Genomic DNA, 14458 nt, shown 5'->3' on the forward strand with positions numbered 1-14458 from the left:
CACAGCAGCTTACGCCAGACTCAGTAGTTGTAGGGGCAGCAAGAAAGAGGGCAAACTCTCAATCATCAGGAGATGCTCCACCGCCTGACAAGGAGAGTAGGAAGTTTGATGCAGCGGGCAAACGGGTGGCAGCACAGGCAGCCAATCAATGGCGGATCGCAAACTTGCAAGCCTTACTGGCTCGCTACGACAGGGCACACTGGGACGAGATGCAACACATTATACAGCACTTGCCCAAAGAACACCAGAAACGTGCCCAACAGGTTGTTGAGGAAGGACAAGCAATAGCCAACAACCAAATAAGGTCCGCATTAGACTCGGCAGACACAGCAGCACAAACAGTCAACACTGCGGTAAACATTTGCAGGCATGCATGTTTACGAAGCTCCGGATTCAAGCCAGAAATCCAACAAGCTGTGTTAAACATGCCTTTTAACCAGGAACAATTGTTTGGGCCGGAGGTGGACACAGCAATTGAAAAATTAAAAAAGGACACAGACACGACCAAAGCCATGGGCGCGCTCTACTCCCCTACAAAGCAGAGCCACATTTAGAAAGCCACAGTTTAGAGGGGGGTTTAGTATGCAAACACCAGAACCTTCCACCTCTCAAACCAGACCCACCTATCAGGGACAATACCAGAGAGGAGGGTTTCGAGGCTCATATAGGGGTGGACAATTTCCAAGAGCAAGGGGAAAATTCCAAACCCCTAAAACAAGACAAACCAAACAGTGACTTCAATGTCACAAAACCCCAACACTTAACACCAGTGGGGGGGAGACTTACTGCATACTACAAAAACTGGACACACATAACTACGGACGCATGGGTCCTAGCCATTATCCAACATGGTTATTGCATAGAATTCATAAATTTCCTGCCAGATGTGCCCCCAAGAGCATACAACATGTCCAAACAACACTTAGACCTGTTACAAATAGAAGTCCAAGCACTGTTACAAAAACAAGCAATAGAGTTAGTACCCAACCATCAAAAAGGAACAGGCGTCTACTCTCTATTTCCTAATTCCAAAGAAAGACAAAACGTTAAGACCCATATTAGACCTCAGAACGCTGAATCTCTTCATCAAATCGGATCACTTCTACATGGTAACACTTCAAGACATGGTTCCCTTACTCAAAAAAGAGGACTACATGTCAACATTAGATCTCAAGGATGCCTACTTTCACATACCCATACATCCTTCCCACAGAAAATACTTAAGGTTTGTAATACACGGCTTACACTATCAATTCAAAGTGTTACCGTTCGGGATAACAACAGCCCCAAGGGTATTCACAAAATGCCTTGCAGTAGTAACCGCTCACATAAGGAGACAGCACATGCACGTATTCCCGTACTTAGATGACTGGCTAATAAAAAACAGGACTCAACAACAGTCTCTTCTTCAAATGCAATATGCTATAGAAACTCTACACAAACTAGGGTTTTCTATAAATTACCAAAAATCACATCTGCAGCCATCCCAAGTACAACAATACTTCGGAGCAACACTCAACACACAAACAGCAATCGCCACTCCAAGTCCACAAAGGGTACAAGCGTTCCAAAATATAACATTAAACATACAGCCAAACCAACACTACCAAGTGAGGTTTGTAATGAAACTTCTAGGCATGATGTCTTCATGCATAGCCATTGTCCCAAACGCAAGATTACACATGCGGCCCTTACAACAGTGCCTAGCAAAACAAAGGACACAAGCACAGGGTCAACTCCAAGATCTAGTGTTGATAGACCGCCAGACACACTTCTCGCTTCAATGGTGGAACCCTATAAATTTAAACCAAGGGCGGCCATTCCAAGACCCATTGCCTCAAGACGTGATCACAACAGATGCTTCCATGATGGGGAGCACACCTCAACCAGCACAGCATACAGGGACAATGGGACAATCAACAAAAACAACTACACATAAATCATTTAGAACTGTTGGCAGTGTTTCTAGCATTAAAAGCATTTCAACCACTGATAGCCCACAAACACATTCTTGTCAAAACCGACAACATGACGACAATGTATTACCTCAACAAACAAGGAGGGACACACTCGTCACAACTGTATCTCTTAGCACAGAAAATTTGGGCAATTCACAATCACATTCGCCTAAAAGCACAATACATCCCAGGCATACAGAACCAGTTTGCTGACAATCTCAGTCGAGATCACCAACAAACACACAAATGGAAAATTCATCCCCATATCCTACAAGATTACTTTCTACGCTGGGGAACGCCAAAGATAGAACTATTTGCAACAAAAGAAAACGCAAAATGCCAAAACTTCGCGTCCAGGTACCCACACCCTCAGTCCAAGGGCAATGCGTTATGGATCAGTTGGTCAGGGATTTTTGCTTACGCTTTTCCCCCTCTCCCACTCATTCCTTATCTGATAAACAAACTAAGTCAAAACAAACTCAAACTAATACTTATAGCACTAACCTGGGCTCACCAACCGTGGTACACAACACTGCTAGATTTATCGGTAGTACCTCACATCAAATTACCGAACAGGCCAGATCTGTTAACTCAACACAAACAACAGATCAGACACCCGAATCCAGCATCGCTCAATCTAGCAATCTGTCTCCTGAGATCTTAGAATTTGGACATTTAGACCTTACACAAGAATGTATGGAGGTCATTAGACAAGCTAGAAAACCCACTACAAGACATTGCTACGCAAACAAATGGAAAAGATTTGTTTACTACTCCCACACTAATCAAATCCAACCACTGCATGCTTCCGCAAAAGATATTGTAGGCTACTTATTACACTTACAAAAGTCTAAGCTAACATTCTCTTCAATTAAAATACATCTCACTGCAATGTCTGCCTATCTGCAGATAACACATTCAACATCGCTTTTTAGAATCCCAGTCATCAAAGCATTTATGGAGGGACTAAAAAGAATCATACCCCCAAGAACACCACCAGTACCTTCGTGGAACCTTAATATTGTATTAACACTACTCATGGGACCACCATTCGAACCCATGCACTCTTGTGAGATGCAATACTTAACTTAGAAGGTAGCCTTTCTAATAGCTATCACATCACTTAGAAGAGTAAGTGAGATACAAGCATTTACTATACAAGAACCCTTTATACAAACATACATAAACATAAAGTGGTTCTACGTACAAATCCCAAATTCTTACCAAAAGTCAGATTGCCGTTCCACCTAAACCATACAGTGGAACTCCCAGTCTTCTTTCCACAACCAAACTCAGTAGCCGAAAGAGCCTTACATACATTAGACATAAAAAGAGCACTAATGTATTACATTGACAGGACAAAACAATTTCGTAAAACAAAACAATTATTTGTAGCCTTCCAAAAACCTCATGCCGGTAATCCTATATCCAAACAAGGCATTGCCAGGTGGATAGTTAAATGTATTAAAACTTGTTATATTAAAGCAAAAAGAGATCTACCTATTACACCAAAAGCGCATTCCACTAGGAAAAAAGGCGTCACAGTGGCCTTTCTGGGAAATATACCTATGACTGAAATTTGTAAGGCAGCCACCTGGTCTACGCCTCATACATTCACAAAACATTACTGGGTAGATGTGTTAACAACACAACAAGCCACAGTAGGACAGGCTGTATTAAGAACATTATTTCAAACAACTTCAACTCCTACAGGCTAAGCCACTGCTTTTTAGGGGAGGTTACTGCTTAATAGTCTATGCACAGCATGTGTATCTGCAGCTACACATGCCACCGAACGGAAAATGTCACTTACCCAGTGTACATCTGTTCGTGGCATGGGACGCTGCAGATTCACATGCGCCCTCCCACCTCCCCAGGAGCCTGTAGCCGTTGTTAGTTGATTAAGATTTGTAAATTTGTAAATAAATAATATTTTAATACACATTATGTACATACACACCTACTCCATTGCATGGGCACATCTAGTATACTCTCAACTCCTACCTCACCCTCAGCGGGGAAAACAATCTAAGATGGAGTCGACGCCCATGCGCAATGGAGCCGAAAGGGAGGAGTCCCTCGGTCTTGTGACTCGAAAAGACTTCTTCGAAGAAAAACAATTTGTAACACTCCGAGCCCAACACTAGATGGCAGGATAATGCACAGCATTTGAATCTGCAGTGTCCCATGCCACGAACAGATGTACACTAGATGTACATGTATATGTGTGTATATATATATATATATATATATATATATATACATATATACACATATATATATGTTTGTGTATATATATATATATATATATGTTTGTATATATATATATATATGTTTGTTTGTGTGTGTGTGTATATATATATATATATATATATATATATGTTTGTGTGTGTATATATATATATATATATATATATATATATATATATTGTAATCGTATTTATACAGCGCTTACTACCCCTGACGAGGTGTCGAAGCGCTTTTCGATGAATAGCACGCTAATCCGGAACCCAACAAGAATTAGTGATGGATTAGTATCGTTAAATAATGAGTATAGTTTTAGTATTATTATGAGATAATTTGAGCCGCAGATATGAGAGTTTGTTAGTTAGATTGACTGGAGTAATGGAGGGGTGGAGGAGGAAAGAAATCCAGAAGTGTTAATTGGGAGTATATCCTTCATTTACTCAACCCAAAGGCTTGGGATGAGTAAAGGGGGGCAGAGGGGGAAGAGTATGTGGAAGGGTTAGGGAGAGCATAGTAGCAGGGTGAGATGAATGCAGGAGAATTTAGTAGGGTTGTGTGGGAGGTCACAGAGGTAGAGTGAGGTTTGGTGAGTTAGATGTGGAAGTGGAGGGAAGAGCTTAGGCAGAAATATTTAGGAGATGAAAGTGGTAGAAGGGATTTGGGATGAGTCAGAGTGAGAATGGAGAATAGTTTGATAGAGACATGACATAAGAGTGATGAGTAGATAAGTGTGATAAGATGAGAGCAGGAATTCATAGATATCTAGTATATAACAACCCACCCAGGAGCCATGCAATGATCCACGAACATGCCAAGCACAGAAACAACATATACACATTCATACATATATATGGAAAATGTCACTTACCCAGTGTACATCTGTTCATGGCATGAGACGCTGCAGACTCACACGCCCCGCACATCCCGCCACCCAGTGCCGGGCCCGGAGTGCCACAAGCCGCCCCTCCCCGAAAAAGTCCCCCCGAGTGACGAGACCGAGTGACCCCTGTGTGTATATATGTATGTATATGTTTGATGGCATGTGTAGCTGCAGATACACATGCTATGCATAGCTTCTGCCATCTAGTGTTCGGCTCAGAGTGCTACAAGTTGTTTTTCTTTGAATAAGTCTTTTTTTCGAGCCACGGCATCGAGTGACTCCTCCTCTCGGTCATAGTACGTATGGGCATCGACTCCTTTGTTAGATTGTTTTCTTTCCGCTGTTGGGTTCGGGCGCGTTTCCTCTTGCTCAGAGATTTTCGATTCAGAAACTTGATATAACTTTATTTGACCGTCGGTATTGTTTTGATCGCGTTTCCGTCTATAGTCGAACCGATAGTACAGTTGAAAACCAAACTACGCCCTTTTGGGTGCGAGCGCCTAACTCTGGCCTGTTAGGCCTGCCACGCCAAAGCCTGATGGATCGGACTGCATTCCGATTCTGTCCTCGATGCCACGCTAAATTTCTGTACACAGATCAACACGTGGTATGTAATCTATGTTTCTCTCCCGACCATCTAGAAGTAGACTGTGAAGCCTGTTGATTGTTCCGGTCGTGACCGGAAAGCCAGAAGACTTGAGTTGGCGTCGAAACATACAGAACACGTCGACACCATAGACGAAGAACAGGCCCAGGCGGCAGTTTCCATTCAGGACACCGACTCTGAAGAAGACTCGGCAGATGATAGGCAACCGATCACTGTGGCTCAGCATGTGAGTACAACTGCCCCTACGCCCGCTACTAAAAGACCATCTAAGGCCTTGGGTGCACCACTGCCAGAGAGTCATGGGTCTACCCGAAAGAAACTAATCGGCGACCAACCTTCGGGCTCGGCGCCGAAAAAGGCCACACCAGCTTCGATACCGTAGTCCAGCAAATCTATCAAAAGCTCTACATCCGAGCCGGCATCCACACTCTTTGAAATAGAAAGCTCGCTGCCCACTTTCGGATCTGAAACAGGCTGTATCTTCGGGACCGAAAAAATTGTCAACTTCTGAGCCGAAAAAGTATTCATATACAGAAGAAGAAGGACTTTCAAGCCAATTAAAGCAGAGCTCAGACATTTGATGAACAGTCCTCTAAATCACCAAAGACATCAGAATATATTTCTGAAGATGCTGACATTCAGCCTATACTTGAGATCATGGATGACAAACAGGTCAAGAATTCATATCCACAAAGCGACCGGTAGGATCCTTGCTGCACCTCCTCCCCAAACAAAAAGAAAATTGGCTTTTCAAGAACATCTTTGTACTGCTCCACCACCAGCAAAGATTTTTCAACGGGAGGAGAAGCAATTACCTTTGCAAGATTCTCCCCCACATTCGCCACAACTTTCTTTCTCACCACCACCCGTTAGCCCACCACCATTGCCTTCACCGACACACTCCCACATTTATTCGCATGGTGATACAATTGATCCCTTGGATCTGTATGATTTCATACCACTAAATGACCCAGACCTTTATCCTTCCAAACCTTCACCACCAGAGGATACAGTAGCATACACACAGGTCATTTCAAGGGCAGCTGCGTACCGTGGAGTACTTATGCATAGTGAGCCTTTAGAAGAGGATTTCCTTTTCAATACACTATCCTCCACGCATTCACGTTACCAGTGCCTACCAATGCTGCCTAGTATGATCAGGCATGCAGATGAAATATTTAAAGAACCTGTTAAGGCTAGGATTTTAACACCACATATAGACAAAAAATACAAGCCTGCACCTACAGATCCACCTTACATCACGCATCAGGTACCACCAGACTCTGTTGTCATTGCTGCCAGAAAAAGGGCCAATAGATAGGGGATACCTCTCCTTCTGACAAAGCAGGAATTTTGATGCTGCTGGCAAGAGGGTAGCTACACAGGCAGCTAACCAATGGCGCATTGCCAATTCACAAGCCTTGCTAGCAAGATATGATGGGGCACACTTGGTCGAAATGCAGGAATTAATACAACACTTCCCAAAAGGGCTCAACAAATTGTTGAATGTCCGGCAAAAAGAAACAACCAGATAAGGTCTGCTCTTGATGTTGCAGATACAGCAGCTAGGAGCATAAATACTGCTATAACCATACGTCGACATGCATGGTTAAGATCTTCTGGCTTCAAACCAGAAATACAATAAGCAGTACTAAATATGCTATTCAACAAAAAACACCTGTTTGGTCCTGAGGTTGACACAACAATCGGGAAACCCAGGAAAGATTCAGACACTGCAAAAGCAATGGGAGCCCGATACATAACACCTAGGAGGCTTCAAGCCCCAATCTACAGATGCTTCTACCTCCCAACGTAAACAGAGCCAACAACAATACCAAAGAGGAGCATTTAGAGGCTCTTATAGAGGCCAACACTTCAGAACCAGAGGAAAATTCCAGGCCTCAAAAAATATTACCACTCCAACAAAACAGTGACTTCATAAGCATACCACAATCCCACACATCTCATGTGGGGGGAGACTACAGCAATTCCACTCCCAATGGCAAAATATCACCACAGACCAATGGGTGCTCTCAATTATCCACAATGGTTATTGCCTAGAATTGATTTCTACCCCTCAAAACATTCCTCCTCATTATCACAGGCTGTCCCCAGAACACAACGTTATGTTACAAAAAGAACTACTCCTAAACAACATCACTACTACTGAAAGAGGCAATAGAATTGGTTCCAAAATCTCAACACTGAGTAGGGGTATACTCACTATTCTTCCTCATTCCCAGAAAGGATGGCACTCTGAGACCCATTCTCGATCAAAGACCACTAAATCTATATATCCTGTCAGAACACTTTCCCATGATAACTCTGCAGGGCGTCATTCCACTACTACAAAAACATTTCATGACTGCATTAGATCTCAAAGAAGCGTATTTTCATATCCCCATACATCCAGCTCACCGAAAATACCTAAGGTTTGTGATAGCTGGAAAGAATTACCAATTCAAAGCTCTACCATTCAGCACAACAACAGCTCCAAGAGTATTCACAAAATGTCTAGCAGTAGTAGCAGCTTACCTAACAAGACAACACATACATGTTTTTCCTTAGCTAGACGATTGGCTAATAAAATGAAGCACTGTTATACAATGTCAATAACACACTCAATACAAACACTTCACACATTAGGGTTTACTGTCAATTACCAAAAATCCCATCTTGAACCAGCGTAGGTTCAACCTTACTTAGGTCCAATTCTAAACACACAAAGGATACAAGCTTTTCAAAACCTCATACCACAAATGCAGTCAAATCAACGTTACACAGTAAGATTTATCATGAAATTATTGGGAATGATGGCATCCTGCATAGCAATAGTACTGCATGCAAGATTAAATATGAGAACACTTCAACAGTGCCTCTCACAACAATGGTCTCAGGCACAGGGTAAATTGCAAGATCTAGTGTTAGACCGCCAGACGCTCAAGTCCCTTCAATGGTGGAGTCACAGCAATTTGATGAAGGGGCGGTCATTTCAGGACCCTGTGCCTCAAACCACAATAACGGATGCATCAATGATAGGTTGGGGAGCTCATCTCAACAACCTTACCATATAGGGGGAATGGAACTCAAAACAGTTAACTTTTCACATAAACCATTTAGAATTGTTAGCTGTGTTCCTTGGCCTAAAACCATTCCAACCACTTCTCAAACACAAAACAGACAATATGACAACCATGTACTATCTGAAGAAACAAGGGGGGGACACATTAATCTCAACTGTCCCTTCTAACCCAAACAATTTGGAAATGGGCGATTCACAATCATATTTACTTACTAGCAGAATACATCACAGGAATACACAATCAGCTAGCGGACCTCCTAAGCAAGACACACCAACAGATATAAGAATGGGAGAGTCACACTCAGGTACTTCAACAGTACTTTCAAAGGTGGGGGACAACAGAAATAGACCTCTTTGCAACAAGCGAAATACGCAAAATGCCAATACTTCGCATCCAGGCACCCACATCCTCTCTCCAAGGGCAATGCTCTATGGATTAACTGGTCAGGGATTTTTGCTTACGCTCCCCCCCCCCTCTAACTAATTCCATTTCTGGTCAACAAACCCTGTCAAACTTCTCTCACCATGAAACTCATAGCCCCCACGTGGGCACGACAACATTGGTACCCAACACTCCTAGACCTGTCTGTAGTATTTCGCTGCAAACTTCCAAATAGATGGGATTTGGTAACACAAAACAAAGGTCAAATCAGACATCCCAATCCCAGTGCTCTCAATTTAGCGATTTGGCTCCAGAAGTCATAGAATTGGATATTTGCAACTTCCATTGGAATGTATGGAAGTTCTGAAACAAGCATGCAAACCTACAACTAGACAATGTTATTCTAATAAGTGGGAACATTTTGTTTATTACTGTCAAACCAAAAATATTGACCCACTTTCAGCATCTATACAAGACATCGTATCCTACCTACTTCATTTGCAAAAGGCAAATTTAGCTTTCTCATCTATTAAAATGTATCTTACTGCTGTATCAGCATACTTACAAACTATACAACATACCTCTCTTTAGAGTTCCAATTATTAAAGCCTTCATGGAAGGACTAAAATGTATTATTCCACCAAGAACCCCACCAGTTCCTGCTTGGAATCTAAATATTGTACTCACTAGACTAATGGGGCCACCATTTGAACCCTTGCATTTGTGTGAGATTCAGTTTCTAACTTGGAAAGTTGCTTAAGAAGATTTAGTGAAATACAGGCATTCACTCTGGTGGAACCTTTTTTTTTTTCCTAAGTACACAAGCATAAGGTTGTACTTGGAACTAATCCAATCTTGCCAAAGGTAGTATCACCTTTTCACATTAACCAAACAGTGGAATTGCCAATCTTCTTTCTACAGCCAAATTCAACTGCTGAAAGAGCCCTTCTCACCCTTGACTTAAAAAGAGCTCTAATGTATCATATGGATAGAACAAAAGAGTTTAGAAAAACGAAACAGCTTTTCATGCTTTTCAACAGCCACATAAAGGTAATCCTATCTCTGAACAAGGATTAGCTAGATGGATTGTTAAATGTATTCAAACATGTTACATTAAGGCAAAACAACAACTTTGATAACACCTAAAGCTCATTCCACTAGAAAAAGGTAGAAGTGGCATTTTTAGGAAACATACCAATGGCAGACATATGCAAAGCTGCCACATTGTCTACACCACATACATTTACAAAGCATTACTGTGTGGATGTATTTTCAAAGCAACAGGCCAATGTTGGCCAAGCTGTATTAAAAACATTTCAAACAACTTCAGCTCCTACAGGCTAGCCACCGCCTCTTTTGGAGAGAGCAACTGCTTTTTAGTCTATGCATAGCATGTGTATCTGCAGCTACACATGCCATTGAACGGAAAATGTCACTTACCCAGTGTACATCGATCTGTTCATGGCATGTAGTGCTGCAGATTCACATGCACCCTCCCTCTTCCCCGGAAGCCTGCAGTCGTTGCATTTTCTTATTTGTACATATGTATATACATTTACATTTTAATGGACATCTTATTTACTTATTACATTTGTTACCACATTTACATTCTTTCACTCTATCACTCCTTCCTACACCCTTTTGCGGGAAATCAATCTAACAAAGGAGTCGATGCCCATGCACACTATGGGCGAGAGGAGGAGTCACTTGATCCCGTGACTCAAAAAAAGACTTCTTCGGAGAAAAACAACTTGTAACACTCGGAGCCCAACACTAGATGGCAGAAGCTATGCATAGCATGTGCATCTGCAGCACTACATGCCACAAACAGATGTACACTGGGTAAGTGGCATTTTATTTATATATATATATATATATATATATATATATATATATATATATATATATATATATATATATACACACACACACACGCAACGTTGTGGGGGTATATATTTTAAAGAGTTTGCCTTGTCCAATTAGAGTGGTAAATTGTGCAACCTGTTCTGTAATTTTGTTCTCCACGGACCCCCTTCTCATTTTGAGTTCCTGAAACTAACCGATTCAGCCTGTACATTACGGTTCAGCTCTTCTCAAAAATTTTCAGTGACACAAGCAGTTTCTAGCCTAGTTGAAGTCTCTAAAAGGAACACTGTCACACACTACGTTTTTTTTTTTTATTGGTTAGCAAGCTTCTGGAAACTGGTGTTTACATTCTAATGTACAATATTTGGCTAATTGGTGTACTTAAGATACCTGTATGATTTGTATTGCTAATAACGCCATTTACATTTAATGGCATGTGGCTTCGGGACAGTCACAAATCATCACGTGATGCCTGCAGCCATCTCGGGCTTCTTAGCAAAGAACATTGAACAGTAATGGTAACAGTTCTTAATGCAATTCATGGTATTCAGTTTACCCACCTCAGGTGAATGTAGGCTGCGTCTGCCTTGCATGGATTGAAAGTCATAACCACCGGAAAATTACGATTGTCAACAGCAAACACAGTTTATTGAGCCTTCCACCCTGCTTCACGTGCATGCCCTTCCACTTCATCCACAGAGACATGGGAGTCCGCATCCGTAACGAAGAGCAAAACTGCAAGTCTGGGAAGACAGAGTGCAGCTCGGTAGCTTTGCTTTTAACTGTGAGATCATGTTTGAAAAACAGATCTTGGGGAAAGAAATGAGGGTGGGATAATATAGATCAATAGACCATAACATATGGCCTACATGAGAAGTGTTTACTGTGTGCCCCTATAAAAAATTAACTCAACAAACCGCAGCATGCTGTTTTACTATAATAATCACGTCTTCATTTTTTTCCTCAGTTTACTATAAATGTCAGCACTGACATGAGGCATCACCGCGTCAGGCTTGTGTTACAAGATTCTCCGGTACTCAATGGGAAGAAACCGCGTGGCGAACAAGGGGTTCAAGTAGTTTTGGATCCAGTGCACAGTGTACGTCTCCTAGACTGGTGGCATCCTCAGTATCCCTTTTCTCACATGGCTTAGGAGCATTTGTTTGACATCTGAAAACTGTTTACTTTTCGGTACTTCTGACGTTTTACATCAATGTTAAACTTTAAAAAGTCAGCATTGTATAAGAAGACATGACACTGTTTAAAAAGATCGCACACATTTTGGAATGCCTTTAACCTATGCACAGGCTTACCCATTACGGGAGGACAGTTTTGCTCATATCTGTTCATATTTTTGTGTAACGGTAGGTGGTAAATGAAAGCCCTATGATTCATAATTTTATTCGAATTTTTTAAAGTATTTGGAACAATTCCTTGGGCTATAAATATGAAATCTTCAAATATTGTAAATCATGTAAGAGAGCTAGATTGAATACAAATAAGACATCTGTTTGAAAACACAGAATGGTCTCTCCGAAGTGTTTCACTTTGATTGCTACATGCTGCTTTTATTTTCTGCAAGGCGTGTTATATACTAGGCCACCTACCGGCCAACGATGGTAAATAGATTTTGTGTATTGTCAGATGGAATCCATACTGCTTGAGCAGCACATCGCATCAGCTGTGCATCAAGTATGTTGGACATTTATGAACAGAACACACAACATAGATTATACGAAGTATTTTGGGAAGTTAAACACATCATAGGAAATTAAGCACCTTTCCTGTAGGCCGAACAATTACATTGCTCATTCGTTCAGACCAATGGAATTGTAAATAAGAGAATTGATCTTACCTCGCCATTGTTGTAATTAATAACGTTCCTAATATCAGAAAAAGGCACCTGAACCTTGTGACACAAATTACGTATGATGCCACTAATAGCACGATGAATTTTACAGTGCTGCAGTGATGTGATGTCCACATAAAGTGATGTGTTTTCTTGAATTCTAATACAAAATGTCGTAGCGTCTTTGCACATTCAGCTAAACAATGGTTAATGTTGAAGCAAGTTTTACTTTTAAAAAAAATTGCTTTGTCTTTCATCAAAAGAGAAACTTTTTTTAACTGATTCGCAATCGCCAGTATTTTTCTCCTTTGTTTTAATAGTTTACATAGGAATGCTGGTTATTTATTTTTTCCTTTCAATATTGTAAAGAATAATTATCTCGCCATTTCGATAACTTACCAGTTTTAAAGACTAGGTCTATAAGTGCATCCACCTGAACTGTGCACCCTGCATACTTACATTTTTGCACGTACAGCTTTGTCTTACATACTTGAGGGAGGACAACTGTCAGTTGTCTTTGCAGTTTGTGGGAACATAAGTGTAACATCTGATGTTTCAATTTTGGAAACATATTAGATGATGAAAAATATGTACATATCTTTGTGAGATAAGTGGGTAATATTTTTAAGAACAATCTTAGTTTATTTTCCATTTGTTTAACATAGTTATTAAAAGTCACAGGAATGGAAATACTATTTATGCTGAGGAAATTATAAAATGTATATAATTGTGAGGTGATTCTTTTGGAGCGCATTAATTGTTGTAATATTTTGTAATTACATTAAGCTCTTACGGTGTGGTCAAATCATCCTATAATGGCTGTTAGAGGAATAAAAGTGAGTTTCGAATTTGAATGGCAAGAACGGGTGTTACTTCAAGTAATTGGAAATATCTACACTGTGCGGTCTGCTTTGTTTGCTATTTATGATCAATTAACTGTGATTTTAACAGTTTAGTGGCGTGGGTATTTATTTATAGCACATTTTATCAGACTTACAGAACCGTATTGTCGTTCAGCCACATGTTTAAAACAAAAACAATTATGTACATGTATATGCTAAATCTATAGACTTCTGTGCCATACTATTCTTCTCTGTCAGCAACAATACAACCATTGTCAAACCAAAAGTTATTGGATTTTTCATATTGTTTTTCCTGGGTTAAATAAAGACATAAGAAAACCAGGGACAGTGTTTTTATTGTAACATGACTGTGATACAGTGCAGATTTATTCTATAAAAGAAATGTTTAACGTTGATATTAAATGTATAACGTAAGGAGTAAATGTTAATGACAAGGTGTGGAGTATTACTTTCACAGAGACCTTGTTAGACCCCAGATCCTATATCTGTTCTGGGTGTAAGGTCTGAGGAAATAATTTTGTCCTGTGTTCACAGGCACATCCTATACCAGATCCCTGTCCTGAGGAGATGCCATATGATTACAGGGTCGAAATGCATCAGCACTGTAAACCTTGGTTCAAGTTACCTGGAATTTAATCATTGTAGCACTGTTTAAGAACTGATTATAGTGACTTGGTACCAGGCACATACTTTTATGTCTTGTTGTGGACTTTTCTCTACGGAG

The 14458-nt window shown here is 40.8% G+C and overlaps 1 protein-coding gene across 4 annotated transcripts in view; it reads left to right on the top strand.

Annotated features, from left to right (window-relative positions):
* The window catches only part of TMEM183A (transmembrane protein 183A), a 106419-nt gene extending 92364 nt beyond the window's left edge, over positions 1–14055 (top strand). For all 4 annotated transcript variants that reach the window (XM_069239009.1, XM_069239008.1, XM_069239011.1 and 1 more), the window contains one exon: positions 11990–14055. In XM_069239009.1, coding sequence (XP_069095110.1) covers positions 11990–12175 — 186 coding nt within the window. In that variant the 3' untranslated portion in view covers positions 12176–14055. The remainder of the gene's footprint in view (positions 1–11989) is intronic.
* The last annotated feature ends 403 nt before the right edge of the window (positions 14056–14458 follow it).

This window comes from Pleurodeles waltl, chromosome 6 (assembly GCF_031143425.1).
Source record: "Pleurodeles waltl isolate 20211129_DDA chromosome 6, aPleWal1.hap1.20221129, whole genome shotgun sequence".
In the NCBI taxonomy this organism is placed as follows: Eukaryota; Metazoa; Chordata; class Amphibia; order Caudata; family Salamandridae; genus Pleurodeles; species Pleurodeles waltl.